The 20,857-nt window shown below is 33.1% G+C and overlaps 2 protein-coding genes across 2 annotated transcripts; both read right to left on the bottom strand.

The window, feature by feature from the left end:
- Positions 1-266: 266 nt before the first annotated feature.
- On the bottom strand, positions 267-1,335 carry LOC132279526 (ASI1-immunoprecipitated protein 2-like). The gene is made up of 2 exons (XM_059781519.1): positions 1,140-1,335; positions 267-728 (listed from the first exon to the last, which is right to left on the bottom strand). Exons 1-2 carry the CDS (start codon positions 1,235-1,237, stop codon positions 455-457), a joined length of 372 nt encoding a protein of 123 aa, XP_059637502.1. The 5' UTR covers positions 1,238-1,335; the 3' UTR covers positions 267-454.
- Positions 1,336-9,280: 7,945 nt separating this feature from the next.
- On the bottom strand, positions 9,281-13,970 carry LOC132276491 (protein transport protein Sec61 subunit beta-like). The gene is made up of 2 exons (XM_059777927.1): positions 13,853-13,970; positions 9,281-9,817 (listed from the first exon to the last, which is right to left on the bottom strand). Exon 2 carries the CDS (start codon positions 9,813-9,815, stop codon positions 9,564-9,566), a length of 252 nt encoding a protein of 83 aa, XP_059633910.1. The 5' UTR covers positions 9,816-9,817; positions 13,853-13,970; the 3' UTR covers positions 9,281-9,563.
- Positions 13,971-20,857: the final 6,887 nt, after the last annotated feature.

A 20,857-nucleotide genomic window follows, 5' to 3' on the forward strand; every position in this document is an offset into this window, starting at 1 on the left:
GAGAAGAAACATGACATACTATATACTTATTAATAAAATCTAGATAAATTTTTATGTGTATAAATATCTAAGATATTTTTAAGATATCTAGAAAAGAAAAACTATATATTTTTTTTAAATGTAACTCTACAATAATTTGGAGAAGCAAATGAGGTAAAAGTTGCCTATAAAAACTCAGACATTGGCAAACTATTCTCTTATCATACTATATACACATAATGTTAATAACTTGGTTAGGTTTCATTTGATTAATTTATATTAATGACGAGAAAACAACATAAAATTACTAGTGCTATTGGAACAAAGAGATTTAAATCAAAACTCATATACCAATCAGATTATAAATATAACTATATACATATATATGGTTCCATTATTAACTAATCTTTCACAACTACTTACTGAAAACTATTGCCCAAACGAAACCAATTTAACACGAACAATCGTTTTACACTCAACTCATTACATCCTTGAGAAGCTTGTACCTACGTGTACTGGGCCGTGGAGATGGAGATGGCGTAGTGATTGGACTCTTTCCTTTTTCCGCGCTCTCTTCGCGATTATCATGTTGCTTTACTTTATCGCCGGAATACTCTGATCGACTAGTCACTCCTCCAGTTGATGATTTTTTCCAAAATACACCATGTCGTGAACTCTTTTCTTCGCTTTGACACCAATCACATAATTCAATTGGCTGCGATGATTCACTGTAATAGTTGCTGCAATACCTAAATAAATTCATGAAGAGTATTTTATGGATAAATTCAATTGAATATATAACAATAAAAACATATGGATGTTAAAGTCACGATATAATAAAAGATCGATGGACTACATATCATAGCAATTAGTAATCATATTATTGTTAACACGGTGATGGTTTGGTTGTACTAGACAGCCTAGTATGTTCCCTTGTACCTTAGTGATATATGGTAGTGGGTGCATGATATATATCTATGTTTTATGGCCTATGATGTGAAAAATGGTTCATGTGATGGGTATGCATCAACAACGATGATCATGAGATATAATGATATATATATATATATATATATATATATATGTTTATATATGCAAGTCTATCTATATATATGTGTGTGAATGGGTGTTGATGGTGATAAAGATGATGTGGCGCATACGAGTGTTGAAAGCGGTTCTGGCACTTGCTGCAGCGGAAGAGCTTGTCGGGGAAACCAACGTCGCCACACATACAACACACAGTCTGAAGATCTCCCATTTTTGAAGCTTCAATTGAACAAATTAAAGAGAGAGTCAAGAAGGGATAACTACGAGATCAGAGAAACTTATAAAGAAAAAGAGAACTGATGGTTTGAGTCGGTGTATATATACATCCACTATATATATATATATATATATATATATATATGCAAGGGATATATACGGGTAGACCACAGGTTGCTTGCAGTCGTTTTCAGATGGGGGCGGAGAGAGAGAAGTGAACCTTAAAATTTAGAAAGGAAAAATGACAATCGTGTCCCCAGCTAGCTTACTCATTTTTTATTTTTACTTTTCCAATAAACACTTTATAATTGTGGATGCACGGAAACAAATACTAGATACAAGTACGAATACTGTGATAGGAAAAATTCTATTAAAAAAATTGATATGAGTACAATAGGATACAATAATAAATAATTTATATATATTTTTAAAAAATTTAAATTTTGATCAATTTTGTATAAAATTATGAATCTAAATTCAGCCATTAACGTGTTCTAAATAAGTGTGTATATATATCAATATTATTTTCTAAGTAAATTTTAAACTTTTCTAAACAACCATAATACAATAATATGGTAAGAAAAGTTACATTTTAATCTTGAGAACTTGTTAAAAATGAACTCTGAAGCATTTGACAAGTACAATATAAATGATCGAAATATTCAAAAAGTATCATATACGTGTTAAAAATAAAAATATATTTTAAAATTATGAATATATTTAGAAAGTATCAGACACGTAGTACGGATATATTACTTATACTTCATAGCCTATAATTCTCCGAAAATATTCCAAGACTATTCGACTCAACCCTTTTTTTTTTTCAAATACATACCTATTTATTTCTTGCAAAATTCAAACCCTCACCAAAATATGAGTACCAAGTTATTGATAATTTAATATAACATTTTAGGGTAAAGTTCATTAAACCCCCCTGAACTACAAAAAAATCCCCTGAACTATGATTTTGTTACAATTTACCCCCTTGAACTATTGATCATTTGCAAGAAACCCCCCTAAACTACAAAAAAACCCCCCCTGAACTATGATTTTGTTTCAATTTACCCCCCTGAACTATGATTTTGTTGTAATTTACTCCCCTAAACTATGATTTTGTTGCAATTTACCCCTATGACATCAACTTCCGATACCGAAAATTTTAAAAGACCAGTTTACCCTTATAACACGTACACTGCGTCGTTTTAACTTATACACTTCTTACTTTTTTTTTCTGCCAAAAGATGCCTTTCACCCAACACAACCCAAAACTGAGAGCTAGAGAGAGAGAGAAGAGACCAAAGAAATCCGAGGTCGGCGGGATGGCTCGGTCTCGGATGATGGCGGCTTGTGCGCGGAGGACTCGGCTGTGATGAGAGCTCAGTTGACTTGGCCGTGAACTGTGGAGGCGACGGCGAGTTCAAGGGGGCTCGGCGGTGAACTGTGGACGGCTATGTGCTCGAAACACGGACGGCGATATGCTCGGCTATGGAGATGGCGGAATGGACCGGCGAGATTGGAATGGACGGTGGAATGGACCGGCGAGCAAGGTGAGCTGAACGGCGGGTAAGGCAGTGACGGCGATGGGCTGACGCAACGGTGCAGAGAAGTGCGATATATATAGCCGACGGATCTGGCTAGTGGTGCAACGGCTATGATCGAGCTATGACAGGAGACCCACCGATCCCAATAACAAATTCCTCGACTTCATCGTCCCTTTCAGTCAATCAATTCGCGTGGATGGGGTAAACTGCAAAAAAATATATAATTCAGGGGGTTTTTTGTATATACCCCAATAGTTCAGGAGGGTTTTTTGCAATTTTTATAGTTCAGGGGGTTTCTTGCACATACCCCAATAGTTCAGGGATTTTTTTACAATTTTTATAATTCAGGAAAATTTTTTGCACATACCTTAATAATTCAGGGGAGTTTAATGCACTTTACCCTAACATTTTATTTCAAAGATAAAAGTGGGGAATTTGCTCTCCAAATGGAACAAACTTGTTCAGGTGAACATATCTAACCTCTACATAATTTAATTACAATAAAAAAATGTACTTTTTATTTGTTACAGAGTAGCTTTGAACTTTCAATGGAAAGCCTCACACGACATGACGAAGAACTCCCTGTATTATGTGAGCAACACGCTTTTATATCCATCCCCATCCGCCCCACTAAAATTTTTATATTGTTATTTTATTTTTATTTTTTTAAAATTTATTAAAATACCCTCACTAAAATTATAATTTGTTCCATTGAATTTTTTATTTATATTTATATTTTTGCATTTTATACTTTAAATTTTTAAGATTTTATGAAATCTCTCTCACTAAAATTACAATTCGGCCCCATTGATTTTTTTTTTGGGCATTTTATATTTTTAAAAATTAGTAAAAAAATTCAATTAAAATTATAAACATAAATTCACTATAGAAGTTTTCCTTCACAAATTAAAAATCTTCCTCCTGGTAAAACTTTCCACTGGCCAAATCATCTGTCCGTGCTGATTTAATTTAAGGTTTATCATCACAAAGTCTCTTTCATACTTGTCATATCATTGTGCCTTTTGACATGCAGTTAATTTCTCAATTTTCTAATGGCACGAGATACGGTTAGCGCATTCATATTACAGACACATCTGATTATATTTACCTATTATTATATTTAATAATTTTATAATACTGAATCCATTTTAAATAAAATAATCAAAGAATCGGAACTCTTTATCATTATTCATATAATATATCAGTCATCTAATGAAATTCAAGAAGGCAACAGGAAAATTAACAAACTGAAATAAAAGTACATACATTATTTTAGTAATTTCTTAAGGCCCGTTTGACGTACATAAAAAATATTATTTTTATAATATTGATATTTAAATTTAAATTCAAATTATGTTTGAAACGATTAATATTAATTTTAAATTTTTTTTTAATATATCAGATTTTTTGGTTCAAACTCATATAATTGGTGTGATGTCAAATATGATGTGTTTTAATATTGTAACGGATAAACTAAAGCAAAAATTTAAATTTTTTAAAATAAATTTTTTTTACCAAATATGATTCATCTTATAATAAAATGACATAACGCCTAAAATCCATGGAATATAAAACGAGAATAGGAAGTTGAAAGTAGGGCCACTGTTTTAATAAAGTGGGAGGATTGAAAGCATAAAAAATAAATAAATAAATAAATAAACATATAATAGTTGTTTATATACAGTATATATAGTACAGTAGATAAATCATTTAGTGTCAAAAAAAAAAAAAAAAAGGAAAAGATAAGGAGAGAAATCATTTGGACCGTCGGATAAGTCAAGCAAAGAAATCAAGTGCCTTGATTAATTCATTGCCTATGATTATCATTGGGGCCCACTAATTGGAGGGTCAAGATTATTGTGGTAACTAAACTACACTGTGATACGTAATATTTTATATATATATATATAATACATAAAAGTGGTAAGCAGCACGTGATGTCGGGCCGCCTCCATCTACTTTATGTTTTAAGAATTCAAAACCCCGGCAATCAAGTGTCACTCCCAATCCAAGAATTTTATATGTGTGGACAAAGAGGGAGACTTTTCTAACCTTTAACACGTTATTATTTCCGGTCTCAATTTAAGTGTTGCATGGAAAGTAATAATTTTTAAAGAGAGGCGTGTGGGACGTTTATTAGCATCTGTCTACAAAATTATTAATTTATTTTTTAAAATTTTGAATATTTAAATTTAAAATTTTAAACCGGAACAACATATATAAAATGATGTAAAATTTATTATTTAAAAAAAAGAGTAAATTATTATTTTGGGACAGATAAAAAAAATATATATGTGACACTTATTTTGAGACAGAAGAATAATAATTATTGTAATATCAATGAATTATATTATACAGTTGTTAAAAAAAAAAAAAAAACTAATTATATTATATTAGATAAGTATAAGTAAAACTACTACATAGTATATTTTATTGAATCATATCACTACATGTCAATATTTAATTAGTTTATGATACCACATTAGTGATACAACCAGTGCAATAAAGTTTTTCTAGTAGGATAAGATATTTAATGTTCCAGATTAAAATTGAATTTAAATCTTTGAGTTTAAAATTTAATTTAGACGAAATTTGAAAAAAAGTTTTATGTTTTGCTCCGTAAAAAGTAAGAGGGATGAAAGAAAATAAAAAAGAATAAATTTATTTATTTTTTCCGTAGAAATGAGAGAATTATGTGTTTGTGTGTATATATAAATATAAAGATAATAAGATGAATAAATTATCATTTTTGCATAAATTTTTTATCCCTCTAAATATAAACAGAAGACAAATGTAGATGTTATAAATTACAACACAATCTTTCATAAATTGATTTTTACAATTCGAATTCAAATATGTGAACATGAATTGGGTTTATGAGAAGGGTGAAGGTGGATCTGAGTTGTATTTCTTTGAAAGTAATCTATCAACTCGTTCAAGTGTTTTTCATACAATGGAACATTTGGTATGAAAGTACTGTAAAATCATGAAGATAAACAAATAGTGATTTCGAAAGCGATGGCAACGATGGCGACTGAGGCTTAGAGAACATTGGTGGGGGTATCACAGTGACCATTTTTCATGGTGAGCATACGGAATGATAGGATAAAAATTATTTTAAGTAGAATAAATATGACAATCTATGCGAACGAATGTGATGTCGACGAGTGAAGAAAATTATTTTTTGTAGACTAAATATGACAATCTACGCCGACGAATATGGAGTGCGAGATATTGAACGAATTGTCACACTAGCGTAGTGTCATTATTCCATATTGCACTTTAATACATAATACGTAAAGCAATAAAAGATGGCAAAAATAGTAGGTACAAAATTGACAATTCGATTGTTGTATAAAATATGATTTAAAATGACTTGGCTTCCTTTTATTGTGGGGCTGCAATTTTAATGGCATAGATATTGTAGTTAAATAGAAAAGCTTTTTGACATATCGATGCAAACAGTACCAAGGATATGTACTCAGAACCTACCCATTTCAATATAGCATTAAAATTTTTATTTTTAATAATTAAAAAAGTTGTTTTACCAACATAATACAACCATATTATCAACTATCGTCACTATAAAGATTGCTTTTATATGCTTTAAGCAAAATGCGTACAATTATGTACTCTCTAATAAAGAATCCAGACACGAATATACGTGTGTAACTTTATATATATATATATATATATATATATTGTTGATGAATTCTACGCAATTTGAATTTGATCTGACTTTCTGAATAAAGAGAAGAAAAAATAATCCTACAAATACCGATGTGTTACCGATGGAGTAGACTCCGACGAACAAGTCAGTGTGAGAAGTAATCTCTCTTGGGAAATCAAAAAATTGAATTAGGATTTATTGCGTACCTCAAAACGTTGAAATAACGCGTTACTTTAACGATCTTCCCCTATTCACGAGTATTTAAATTATACATCCAACATATATATATATATATATATATAATGTATAACGTTGACTATCCACGTCCAATGAAAACTATGTAATACAATAATAAATATGAGATTTTGTTAGCAGTGTTTCTTGAGTTTTTATAAGAGGCTTTTTCTTGGAAAAAAATTGTTAATGAGGGATTTTCTTGAGTGTAAATTAAAAACAATCATATGCGATATTTATTTAAATTATGTAATTATTAAATATATAAGTTTGGAAAAGTTATTTTGACCTATAGGTCACGAGTTCAAAATAAAAAAAAATAGATAAATTGTACCAGTGCTTGGTTTAAGTGATATTGATTTTTTTAAAATATATAAAAAATAATAAGAAGAAGAAATTTGGACAGATATATGTATTAAAATGTCCAGTATAAATGCAATGAGAAGGTAGGTTGTAGAGACGGTATTTTGTACAAATACTTCAAGTCAGTTCTTTCTTGGGAAAAAAACATGACATAAAAGCATGCAGTTACCAGTCACTTTCTCGAGAAAATAGAATGTTATAGAGACAGTCAATATATATCGTTTTGGTCGCTCTTACTTTTTAGTTTGGTCCAACAGGGGCCCACCTTCAACCCAATTTTCCTGGCCATAATTTTCTCTTTCCACTCACAGACCACAAGCACAACCGGGCAACTTTTCTGCGCACAAGGCCTTAGAGTACACCGGCACCACAATATTTGGGGAAACTGGTGGGGCCCAAATACGTACAGGCCTATCAAAATGTCTTATATAGTCAGCCCATGTTTCCACGCAATTTCTTGATAATATGGGCCCATGGGCCTGCAAAACATGTGAATCACACAACTGCTGAGGGGCTCACCCAGATTTGAGCGGGTGGAGCGATGGGGTCTAACCAGATTTCATGTACGACTGTACTGCAAAATTTCCAGCAACAAGCCAGATGTGGGCTCAACCACATTAACAAACCATATGACCTAGAAATACTAGGCCTTACAAGTTACAACCAGGTCGGTCGGCTCATCCACTAACAACCTGCAATTCCTTACAACCTCCACAGAATAATCAATATTTTTTCATTAACCAGTACTGTATGCTTCACAATTTCATTGTCCTTTATAAGGATTTCATTCAGATGGCAATTGAGAAGGATAGGGGTTGGACCGACCCAAATCCTCTCCAGTGGAACAGTGGTCCGATTTCGTAGTTAAATATTGTGATGTTCAACCCGCTTTACAACATTATTGTAAACTTGCTTCACGAATTGGAGAGTATTTTGTTCCTAGTTCGAGCAAGGTCGGGGGCAGAGTGAATTATTAGTGAGTGAATGCCCTAGCATTTAATGGGGACCTTTCGAGCACGCACAAAACCAGACACATCTTGATGTCAAGGAGAGGATTCTTCTCTATTGAATCCTAAACTACGGCATCGTAGCCATGTAGGTAAGAAGGCTTGAAGACTACATAATGACAAACACAGTATCAAACAAGAGACCAAATTCAGTGCCCTTGAAATTAATAGATCACCCCCACAATAGTATACAGTCGATCACGCAGATTAAAATCCCGAGCTTCACACAATCATGCAGTAATAGATAATGTATAGCTATGTCTAACCCCGTAATCATGCAGTAATAGAGAATGTGCCAATTTTTTTTCCCGAGTTGATGTGATAAAGGGCAGAAGAACTGAGATAAAAGCAAATGGTGTTTCATAAACGTACGACATTATCTAGTATAAACGTACAAATAAAGACTCCTTGCAAGTTTGGAGGATTTCATTAATATAAATCCTTAAAACATCACAACGAAGTGCCTCAAATTGCCAGCAAAACAAAGTGCAGTAATGTTGTTCCTATTTTGAAAAAAACAACACATCACGGTTACCAGGTTAGTTGATACAGGATCCAATAAGTAATTTAGTGTGGGAATATGGTACTCAAGCTCCTATGAGCTGTGAAGACCTGAACCTAGCTCCAGCCTCCAAGGAACATCTACTGAAACCTATTTAACTCAACCCTGAGCCCAAGTCACATTAAGGCTGAAACCGAGCAATCAACTTACTATAAGGGTCTACCCGTATAGGAGCTAGTTAAAACCTCAACTACTCAAGCATTAGAGACAGATCAAAAGCGTAGCAAGCTTCCTGGTAAAAGACAATTGTGAGTTCGAAGTGCAAATCGAAGTACCAAATGAACGAGTACAAGTTTGTACAATCTCTATAAGGGATAAACTGTGCGCAATGTATCCGCAGCCCCAACAAATTATACGGGATAAACTGGAAAACAGATGACAAACTCAGGTCTGGTCAATCCCCAAGTTCCCAACAATTAATCTTCAATTACTCATGATGCAAATATACAATAATAAGATAATTGATCACACCACACCAAGTCCCCGTATCTCCTCTTATTTTACAAGCTAGTTTACAAAACACGGTGAAACAAGGAAAAAAACACGTAGCTGGCCACAAGGATCTTAAACTCTTCTTTGTAAGTTCCATAATGAGTAACAGTGGAAACTACTGGCAAATAATAGGAAAGAATAACAAAATACAATCACCATAACAGCCTCCTCAAACAACAATTTCTACTTGATTTTTATGTTTTAACAGAAATAAATAGGAATCTAAATTCTTAGCAACTGTTAAACGCAGACTAAATATCATAAAGTTACCAACATGCCTCTTAAATGTTCTCCATTGCTTTCGTTAGAACCAAAAAACACCTGCTTCTATTTCAAACATTTAAAGACCACATCAAAACAAACTAGAAGAAGTAATCTAACAACAAAGTTGACCTTTAACCAACCAAAATCTGAAATTCACCACATCTCAGCTTCCGAATATTAGTATTTTCTTAAGCCTCTCTACGAACAAAGTAAAGCTTACCCATGACATGAAGAATGGCAACAAAAGCTATGAAACCAATACTCATGACAAGAACAACATTTGGAGAAATCTTGAGTCCTGGGGCATCATCTGTGTAGAACTGGAGCATGGTACCACTAGCTCCTCCCGCTGCCCCACCACTTGTGGTCCTCCTCCTCCGCAGGTTGGCAGCTGCAGCTGCTGCACTTCCTCTAGGGGGAGCTGCTCCGTTTAAAGCCATTTCTGTAACAACCATTTTAAACTTCAGAACCAAGCACTCAATAGTAGTTCAGAATTGAGATTATGGAGCCCCTCTCTCTCAAACATGCAAGTTACAAAGAGAGAGAGAGAGAGAGAGAGAGAGAGAGAGAGAGAGAGAGAATATTAAATAGACAAGAATCTGATCATTCAAGAATGAAAATACCAGGAGAATCTGATAGTTTCTTAAAATATACACCATAAAGTATTGAAAATACAAAAATTTCAGCAACATGAAAACTGATCAACATCACTATGAATCTATGTATGTAACATCACTATGAATCTATGTAGGAAAACTGGTCAACATCACCGTGAATCTATGTATGTAACATCACTATGAATCTATGTAGGAAAACTGGTCAATATCACTATGTAACAACCATTTTTTGTTTTACTTTTTGGACTATGAAAGAGCATTATGAAACAATCTCTATACACAAATTCATATATAGGGAGGGACATTTTGGTATTATGCCAGAAGACACTAAACTGAAACAAGTAGGTTGTTGGAATTGCAAATATAAACAGAAACAAAACTTTTGATCAATTTTCAACCATGGATGCATAATCCTCCTCAAAGCCTTTATAGCTGTAAGTGATACCATATTATCCACAACCATCTGCGATGTAGAATACATAGTTGTCATGTGATTAAAGATTCCAACCTATTATAAAATTTCAAGATCAGTAGGACAAGACAATGAATCTTCCCGTGGTTATGCCCACCCTAAATAACGCTAAGGAAGAGCCTACGATGATATCTTTCAAGCCCCTATCGCGAAAGGAGATACCTCCAGAGGCAAACCTGAAGTGGTACATGGGCTTCATTAAGGACCTTCAGAAGGGCTTCCCTAAAGATGTTACAACAATGTCTTCGAAAAGTTCAATATCCTCTGGCACTTCTGGAGTATGAAACTTGTATTCGGGTATATGTAACTGGAAACTTTCTTTCTTGCACTTCCAAGATCTTACTATTTTTTGTTAGACATGCAGCTTAAAAGAATATCCAATAATTCAATTTTACTATTGCTTCAAAATGAGTTAAATGCCTATATTACACACTACATTAAATGAAAATATTATTTTACACTAGAAAATAAAATAGAAAATATTAAATATTATGATATTTAGCAAAATCCTTGTTTCCTGTTTGGGGACTTGACACATGTGACACGTGGATACAAACCTGTACCCAAGTCCATGTAATATAGGAGTGTTCAACTGCACATTCCTATTACTTTAGGTCTATTTTTCATCCCCATCAGGCCATAAGTGACATCCAAGAAACATTCACAAGCCTAACAATATTTTAGTGCTACAGAAGTGACAGGTTTCCTGATTAATGCATTCCCATGCCATTGTAATCATCCTTGATTTCATTTACTTAATGCCAAAAGTTCTTTTTCTAAAAGATCCTCAGATATTGAAATCAATGTATTGGAACCCATTACTCAGTTGTGTATTCTTTAGTTATCTCTGAATGTTAATGGGCTCAAGGAAAGCACTAATAAGGTTCTTCTTTTTTCTTTTCTTTAATGTCAATAAATATAACGCAGAACCAAATTTCAACCAGGAATTGAACACTAGATTTCCTGCTTCGCAGTACTCCAGCTAATAGCTGTTGTACTCCCCCTGCCCCGAGGCTAAAGCTGTCATAATTTTTCTAAATTACCCATTTTCAGTAGATTTGAATGTACTGACTAGAGTGAAAGTATAAATAGTGTTTTAAATTTATAATTCTCCCTTCATAGTTTATACTAAATGCTGATCTTCTTAGAAGAAGTTGCAATTTCCAGTATGGATTGGTTTTTTTTGTGTTGGAGAAATGGGAAACACTAGAATGTTTTGAGAAATTATTCTGAATCATAGAGAAAATTTTAATACTAGTTGCCTGTAAGTCAATGATTCACATTTATTATATCCATATTCTCTCTTTGACACATTTAGAGAAGAAAAATACAAATTGCAATGAAATGCAAAGATCATTAATGGACCACAAATTGCTTCCTCTAATCCTTGAAAAAAGTTATGAGTAGATTGATAAAATAAGATAAAAATCAATATCATAATTCCTACATTGCTCATCTCTAATCCCGAGACTTGAAGTGAAATATGTCCACAAATCCATCATTGTATTATAAAAATAAAGAAATAGTAGCCACTAACACAAATAACATCAAAAAATTGAATCAGCAAGTTTCGAAAAGTTCCCAAAAGTCAATCATAAACGTTCTGCTGATACTCCAAATCCCATTATTACCCATGACGGACTAATTTATCCAAATGTTATGCACTTAGTGACCTTGAATTTTGATCCGGCTTTGTGAATGTTCACATCATATAAATATAGTTTCCAAGGGCAAGCAAGATTGACAATCAAATACATAACATATCTTAAGGGATAGTTGCATCAGTACACTAATCCATTGACATGCCTGAATTCTTCATAATCAGCATTTCTATAATATACACTACTACCTTAAAAGAAGAAGCACAAACACTTCTAAGAAGGCACCACCTAGGTGTCAAACATGTATGAATACCAAAACAACATTCTTTTTTTTTGGGAGTATTGAATAGTCATAATTTTGAGTTTCATGATACTACTCCCAAGCAAGATACATCTCAGATATAGAGCATCCCAATCAGATTAAAAAGGAAAAATAAAATGAAAGTTTTTTCAAATTTATAAAATGTTTAATCATGTTGAAAAATCATCACCACCACCCTTGTTTTTATCCCATATAGATGGGTCGGCCACAAGAATTCTCTTTTTCCATTCTTTCCTATTATATACCGCATCACCTCTATGTTGTATACTGTCATACATACTTTCTCTATGTTGTATACCTAATGTTTCCCCAACACATTCATTATCTATCTCATCTCTTTTAGTCACTTCTATTATCCCCGCAATATCCCCATTTCCGTTACATGAATGGGATGATCAACTTGAAAAAACAGAATATAGAAAATGCCAGAAATAAGAAATAGAAATGTTTTATCCATTAAGATAGCGTGTGAAAAGGAGAGGAGTCATCAAAATTTTGAGATTGTATACATACATTGTTGTGTCCTTTCTATCTATCTATTAAAGCAACAAGGCAGATTGCGGATCATTGTGATATATAAGTTACAATGTATTAATGTCACAGGATATTAGTATCATTAAGTATAATATTGTATATTATACCAAAAACGGAAAAAAAAAAAATAATAATAAAAATAAATAAATAAACTGTAAACAATATTTATTCATTATTTCCTACATTAAAATTGCTATGTTGTCAAGTTCGTATCCCATTTAAGTATGCATGCTTCATATTTAGATACATTGAGGAGAAAATGGAAATGAAAGCTAAATTTATACAATAAAAAAGAAAAACAAATAGAACCTGAAAGAACAAAACAAATTTCTATCAAATGTGTCTTCAGACCAAATTAAATATTATAATAATAACATAATCACCAACCTTTTAATCAAGTTCTCTCCAAATTCAACTCATTCGTAAGATTTTTAACCCGTTAAATGTACATCAGCTACATCTAATTAACCCCATGCAATTAAAAGGCAATAAAAGCATAACGACCAATAAATCAAATTCCACAACTACCAAAAAAAAATAATAATTTCAAATTGATCAATACAAATGAACCATAAAACATAGCATCTCAACAAATCGCAAACATTAAACCTACAGATCTGAGATAAGATCTCATTTTTTTTAATCAGATCAAAACCTAGTAAAACAATAGCAAGGTCTCAATTCTCAAACCTTGAAATTGAAAGATCGCACATTTTACATAATAGATTAAAGATCATATATATATATATATATATACGCAAACAAATATAGAGATACGAATGAATTATGAATATTCAGTAGAGAGACATAATAGATTAAAGATCATACACACATATATATATATATATATGCAAACACATATAGAGATGTGAATGAATAATGAATATTCAGTAGAGAGAAATAGATAGAGCTTGAAAATCAATGAACTCGCCTTTTGTCTCGCGATTGGAAAGGATCGAAGTTCTGTCTCTGGGGTAGATCGTCCGACTTTGTAAACGCGATTGATAGATTGTTATTATTTATTATTTTTATTATTATTATTTTTTTAAATACAATTAATACATAGAGGTCAAAGATGATGAAGCGAAGACCACGTAGGGAGGACCAATGAATTTCTGCCACACAGGCTCCACCACATCGGTGGGTCCCGTCTCTAATTAAAGCTGCAGCCGAGTCGTTAATGGGCCAAATTTGGGCCGGCTTGGTACCATCAGAATCTTCAAAGAAATTCCGTGGTCCAATTTGATGAATTTTCTGTTATGGAAGTGGTATTCGATTTCGTTATCAGATATTCAGCTGGATAATCCAAAATGTGAAAAGGTGTATTTTTTTTTTACAAAATATAAATTTAAAAAGTGAGAGCAAGATAGAACACCAAAACAATATGAAAAAAAAAAAGAAAAAGAAAAAAAAAATTTAGATATTTGATTTTTAGTTAAAAATAAATAAAGAATTAAGAATAGAGAGAGAGAGAAGAAGAGTCAACAAGGAAAGAAACATATTAAAAAAATAAAAAATGAAATAATTAAAAGTTTCAATACTATATATGATAAATCAGCACGTAAGTAATTTTTTTTATATCAAATGTACACTAATTAAGTGATTGATAACATATATATACCACTGTTTATTTTTCCTCTCTCTTTTGTTTGATTTCTTAAAATTAAAAAGACGTGTGTAATAGTAATAGTAATAGTAATACGTTGACCAATTTTTTTTTTACTCTTTTTTTTTTCTTTTCTTTTTTTTACTTATAAACAACACGTACAAATAGAAATGGATCAAGCAATTGTTATGAAATATGCATTTTACATTAATATTGCTCCTCATCAACTCCAAAAAGAAGGAATATGCATTTTACATTAATATTGCTTCTCATCACATTATTGTTGACCCATTACGGATAAATTTGTTAATGCATTGACTATTAATACAATAAAAAAGTAATAACTATCATTTCCTTAACTAGGTAGATTTTAAAAAAAATATATTTATTTTGGGAAGGATAAAATAATTATAAAAAATATAAAGAATTGAAATTTAAACTTTCCAAAAAATCAAATTTTGAGATCCAAACATACCCTAAAATTTGTGAGTGCCAAGAACATTGAATCAAACTCAGCAACTACTCATGATTTTACTAGACTTAGCATTGCATTGTCATCATGCATGGACCCTCTTCTTCCTGGTCTTCATTATTCAATCCTGAACCAGAGACCAAGTGTGAAAAAAAAAATAATAATAATAATGAGAGAAGAAGAAGTGAGAGAGCGAGACCAAGAACCCTCTAATCGTGAGACTCGTCTTGTCGAGCCGTACACACTGACATTGCATTTGATCCAAACAGGGTTCTGACATTTGCATCTGATCCAAGCAGGTTCTTGGCCGGGGGCGAAACTATTAACTATTAAGGGAACAAGGGGCCATCCAATTAAAATAGTAAAAAAAAAAATATTTGCCTCTCAAAAAAAAAAAAAAACTCCTATAGATAATGAATCACAAAATAAATAAAAAATTATTTTGAGAAAACTGGACAATAATATTATTATTATGCATTAACACTTTAAATTAAGGTACAATACTATCATTTTGAGTCTATGGAACACTTTAAATTAAAGTACAATATTATTATTTTGAGTCAATTAAATTGAAAAATAAATTTGATTGAGTTATTTTTTGGACAATAAAATGCGACTAAGATGCAATGTATATTAATTAAAATTTGATTCCTTGATAACAAGGTGCTTCATTTTTGAGAATTCTAGATTACAAAATTCAATTAAGATGCACTGCATTACAACATAATCTTCTATGGTACTTTTTTTAACAGTACTTTAGTGTGTAGTATACATACACAACAACACTTTAAATCAAATGTAATATTATTACTCAAAATAATGGTATTGTAACTTGATTTAATATATGCATGTATGTAAAGTCGATATATATATATATATATATTTGTGAATATTTTATAACAATTTTACCTATTATTTTTCCTATTTTATGCACCAATTGATTTATTAAATATATGTACTTTTGCAATTTTTTTTTCTTCTTAAATCCGCCTTCTAAAATTTCTATTTATAAAAAAATGAATAGATTTTATAATTAATTCTTGTTACTTTATTTAATCCAATATGCCAGTGCATGTTAATTTGCTACTGCAACTTTATCTGATGCAATGTATGAGGATGTGAAAAAAATAATAATAATAAATAAAATAAAATAAAATTGTTAATGCATAATAATATATTTAATAAATCAATTGGTGCATAAAATATTGAAACTTTGAATTCAATTCATATATTTAATAAATCACCCCATATTATCCTCAATAATAAATCAATTGGTGCATAATTAATTCACCCCATATTAACTTCAATACTTTTTTTTTCACATCCTCATACATTGCATTATTGCTTCAGATAAGGTTGCAAAAACGGATTAACATGCACCGGCATATTAGCTGCAGACATTACATCACTCCTCTGGATAATGTTTTTTCAAGTAATACTGTAGTGCATTGTACACACAGTAATAACACAAGTCAAAGTTGAATATAATAATTTTAATGTACTACACGTACATTAAATATTAAAAATAGTGTTATTGATAATTCAGTTTCAAATATGTTAACTTTGACACGATCTCCCTCTGTGCCTAAACTTGAATCCTTTCTAGTACAATCTAGAGATGAGAGTAATAAAAAATATATATATATATTTATATATAAGTACAACGACATCTTTTACGATTTTTCAAATTGGTAGTGATACATAACTTAGTTATTTTATTTTATTTTTTATATATATATATATATATATTTTTTTTGGGACAAAGACACGATTGGAATTTTGAACCAACTAAACCCTTAAAATATTTGAAAAGATGATATTACCCTCGGTAAAATAACATAACTCATGAAAAGTTAAATTTGTCCTTATACATATACATCAGCACCATCACACACACACACATATATATATTTATATATAACCAATCTCCCCGCCTCCTTCTTCCACCTCAGCCACCGCCCCATCCACATCCACCGCTGACATCTTGATCCGCCGTCGCCGCCTTTGCCCAACAACAACCGCTGCCGCCTCTCCCCCAAATCTCAGGAAATTAGAATCCAGCAAAACAGATTATGAAACACAATCAAAGAGCTCAGGTTCATAAACAAAAAGCTAAGAAAAATTCAGGCATATAAAGCGCGCGCGCACGCACACACACACACACACATATATCTATGCAGGTATCAGTAGCTAAAAAGGCTTATATCATCCAGGGACTTTACTACTTAATGATTTTTCAGTCCCATGATTCATGAAACAGAAGCAAATTGAACTTGACCATAAAGACTTCCATGGAAAGAATTATGCAAACTAAAGAATCAGCTTACGGTATAATTCTCCTCAATAACCACAATCGCCGCCATCATCTCCCTCCTTATACGCCACCACCATCGCACCGCTAACCCACCACCAAACCAAAGTTTGTGATCCAACTGCGATTCTCGACGACGGCGACGACGACCAGTGGAAGTTTCGACGAAGGCGACCATCATACCAGACAAGGGTGACGGCTAGAGAAGAACAATGATGGCGGTTGTGGTTCGACGCTGAGGCTTCGCCGCTCAAGCGAGAAGAACGATGATGGCGGTGGGGGTTCGATTAATCACAATCTATATATTCATACACATATATAGGTTACAGGCATTTGGGGGAAGTGAATCCGGGGAAAAAAGATGGATTACGGGTAAATGGTGGTGGTGGGTGTGGTGGTGTTGGTTTGGTTTATTAGTAGGGTATTTTGGTCAATAAAAAAGATAATAAATTGGTAATTGAACGTGTCAATGGATAATAATGTCAATTTATTATGTGTAAGGACCATTGGGGTATTTTTGTTAGCTTTATCAAATCTAAAGGGATGTCTTTGCTGAAAAAATGATTAAATTGTATATGACTGTTAATGTGACAAATCTCAAAGAGTGTCGTTGTAATTAACCTTATATATTAATTATACGCATGATGCATCTAACACAAATATGGTGAATACTAAAAAATAAAAATAACCCTATGCATCTGGCACAAATATGGTGAATAAACAAATAAAGAATAAATTAATCTAACCTCTTGTAAGAACCTAATACCAATAAACTATTTGTCTATTGTTCTCCAAATAAAATTACTCGATATAACCTCAATCGAGGTTTGACATAATTATTCCCATCACTCTTGACATCACGTTAAGTTTGATAGTGAAATAATTTTAGATAACTAATCCACCTTTTAAGTGCTTAAAATAACTTAAATGACTCTATTACCATATCAAATGACTATTTCAATTAATTTTATTTGGACAATACTATTCTTCTTAATATTTAAGTAACCTAGATTTTCTCCTCTCATTTTAAGAAATCTCTCTCCTCCCTGTTCGCTTCTTTCTCTCATTTTCAGAAATATCTATACTCTCTGTATTTCTGGTTTAACAAAAATCCAAAAAATAATAATAATAATAATAATAATAATAATAAATTTAAGAAACGGAATTATTACATTATCAAAATCCATTTCTAGCTATCAAAATTATATTTCCAACAGATACGATTTTAATACTTTATTTTCGGAGTACTTACATCCACTCAACTTTCTCCATTTATTAGGTAACTCTTATTTCTAAGGAATAAGATTTTAATACTTTGGTCTTGCTCACTTAACCTCTAATTCCTTTCCCTCCATCAATCGATAAGATTCTAACACATACAAAAAAAACTTTAAAAAAACTCCAAATTCAAAAAAATAATAAAAAATAAAAATTGTTGTAGATTGAAATAGATTTGAAGTTACGTACACAAAGAAATACCTTTTACGGATGACAACCTTCAACGATAAAACTTCTCACGCTTACCATTATCATACATTCAACAACCATTTTTGAACATTTCTTTATTATACCTTCAACGATCTCCAAACATTTCTTCAACTTTTATCACTTCAATGGGCATGATCTGAATGGTATGGTAGAGAAGGAATTTGAATATCTTTTTGATAATTTCGTATAGATGTTTTGGTATAACAGTTGAACAAGAACGCAATATTACTGTACAGAAATACAAATATTGGCGTAGCCACATAGGGACAAGTGGGGGCAGCTGCCCCCACTGAATTTTTAAATTTTTAAATTTTTTTTAATTTTATATGAAAAGATTTTTATATTAGTATAATTGTCCCTACTAAAAGTTGACATTGCACGTTGAGGATGCGGCAAGTGGCATGGGCCGGATATGGTTCGCGGGAACGAGATCGGGTCGAATGATTGAAGTAAGATCCATGCCAAAACGCCCTGGAATGGGCCGAACCTGGGGGATCCACCGAGGAAGGTCAAGCCCATTGGAAGACCAAGCCCAGAAGGAAGAGAGCTTTCGAATATATGCCCAATGTAATTGGTTAATAGCAATAAGGGTGATGGCCTATAAATAGACCATTACAGGTGGAAAGTGAGGGGAGAATGCTAGAGAGAGAGAGAGAGAGAAGAAACGAACTCTTGTATCTTCAATTGGCGCCGTCTGTGGGAAACGAGGACGAAGATCAATTAGAATCCGATCAGTACCATATTAGTTCAATCGAGTTTGTGAATACGCAGTGTGATTTCTGGAAGTTGAATCCAGATCAGTGAGATTGTAGTTTGTTCCGAGAGAATTCTTGCTTAATGTGGATTCTGAGGCATTTGCTTTGGAATGACGCAATTGTGATTTGCTCAGTTGCAGTCAGATCCGACGAGTTTGAAGCTAGAAAAGTTCAGATTTAGCAAACAGTGATCACGATTCGGTGAAGTTAAGCCCAGATCTAGCGGAGTTTGCATCGGTAACGCTTAGATCTATTTCGAAGTTCGTAATTCATGCCTTTGCTTCGATCCGGAATCATGATAGGGGGTGACAACTCTAATATAGTTGAGAACGTCCAGCAAGTGAAACTAGATGAGTTAATGAACATGATCGAAGCTCTCCGGAGAGAAAATGCGGATCTAAGGAATGAAATGCAGCGTCAAGAAGCTCCAGTAATTCCACGACCACTCTGGGTAGGAGAAGAAGGTGCACGTACCGATGCAGCACATCACGGTGAGGAGGTTGGAAACAATCTAGTAGATCCTCACCGCGAGGAAATCCGGCGAGACGGTTTGTCGCCAAATCTTCGTCGTATGGATGATCGTGAAGGATCGACTCACATGGATCCACGGCGTGAGCAGATCAGGCGAAACGAAGCAATGACTTTTGATCCACATCAAGAAACGCTTAGCCGAGGTAAAGCAACAGAGGTGATTCGTCAGAAAGCTATGCCTCCATGGCGCAAAGACTTCGTTGAGGATAGATCATTCGATCCGACCTATCGGCCTTCCATGACGACGTGTGACTATCACAGCTCAGAGAGGAGATCAGTAGACCAGAGAGCAGCCGCGGGGTTCCAGAGGGAAAATGAAGCACTCCATTCAGCAGCTCGAACGGTTGATTCACCGTTCACCGATGAGATTCTGAATGCTCCGAGTCCGAGGAAATTTTCTATGCCCGTTTTCATTCTGTTCGACGGAACGACTGATCCGATCGATCATGTGTATCACATCCAACTGAAAATGGCTCTAAACACTGAGAATGACTCTTTGATGTGCAAGTGCTTTCCTACGAGTCTAGCCGGACCAGCTCTGAATTGGTTCAAGAACCTGCCGAGGGGTTCAGTGGATAGTTTCCGAAGCCTGTGTGATCGGTTCATAAGCCAATACTATGGAAACAAGCGTCCAGCGAAAGATATTTCGAGCTTATTCACAATAAAGCAACACGCTGAAGAGCGTCTCCAGGCTTTCCTAACCAGGTTTAACCTTACCAAGAGCATGGTTATTGAATGTCACCCGTCAACGGCAGTTCAAGCATTCATACTGG

This window comes from Cornus florida, unplaced genomic scaffold (assembly GCF_030987335.1).
Source record: "Cornus florida cultivar Cherokee Brave unplaced genomic scaffold, ASM3098733v1 CherokeeBrave_3.0.0_Hap2_Chr10, whole genome shotgun sequence".
Lineage (NCBI taxonomy): Eukaryota > Viridiplantae > Streptophyta > Magnoliopsida > Cornales > Cornaceae > Cornus > Cornus florida.

Excerpts from the sequence above, each read along its gene's own strand:
- LOC132279526 (XM_059781519.1), bottom strand. The coding sequence starts at position 1,237 with ATGGGAGATCTTCAGACTGTGTGTTGTATGTGTGGCGACGTTGGTTTC. Across the intron at positions 729-1,139 it reads CAGAACCGCTTTCAACACTC|GTATTGCAGCAACTATTACA; the intron begins GTATGCGCCACA and ends GAATTTATTTAG.
- LOC132276491 (XM_059777927.1), bottom strand. The coding sequence starts at position 9,815 with ATGGCTTTAAACGGAGCAGCTCCCCCTAGAGGAAGTGCAGCAGCTGCA.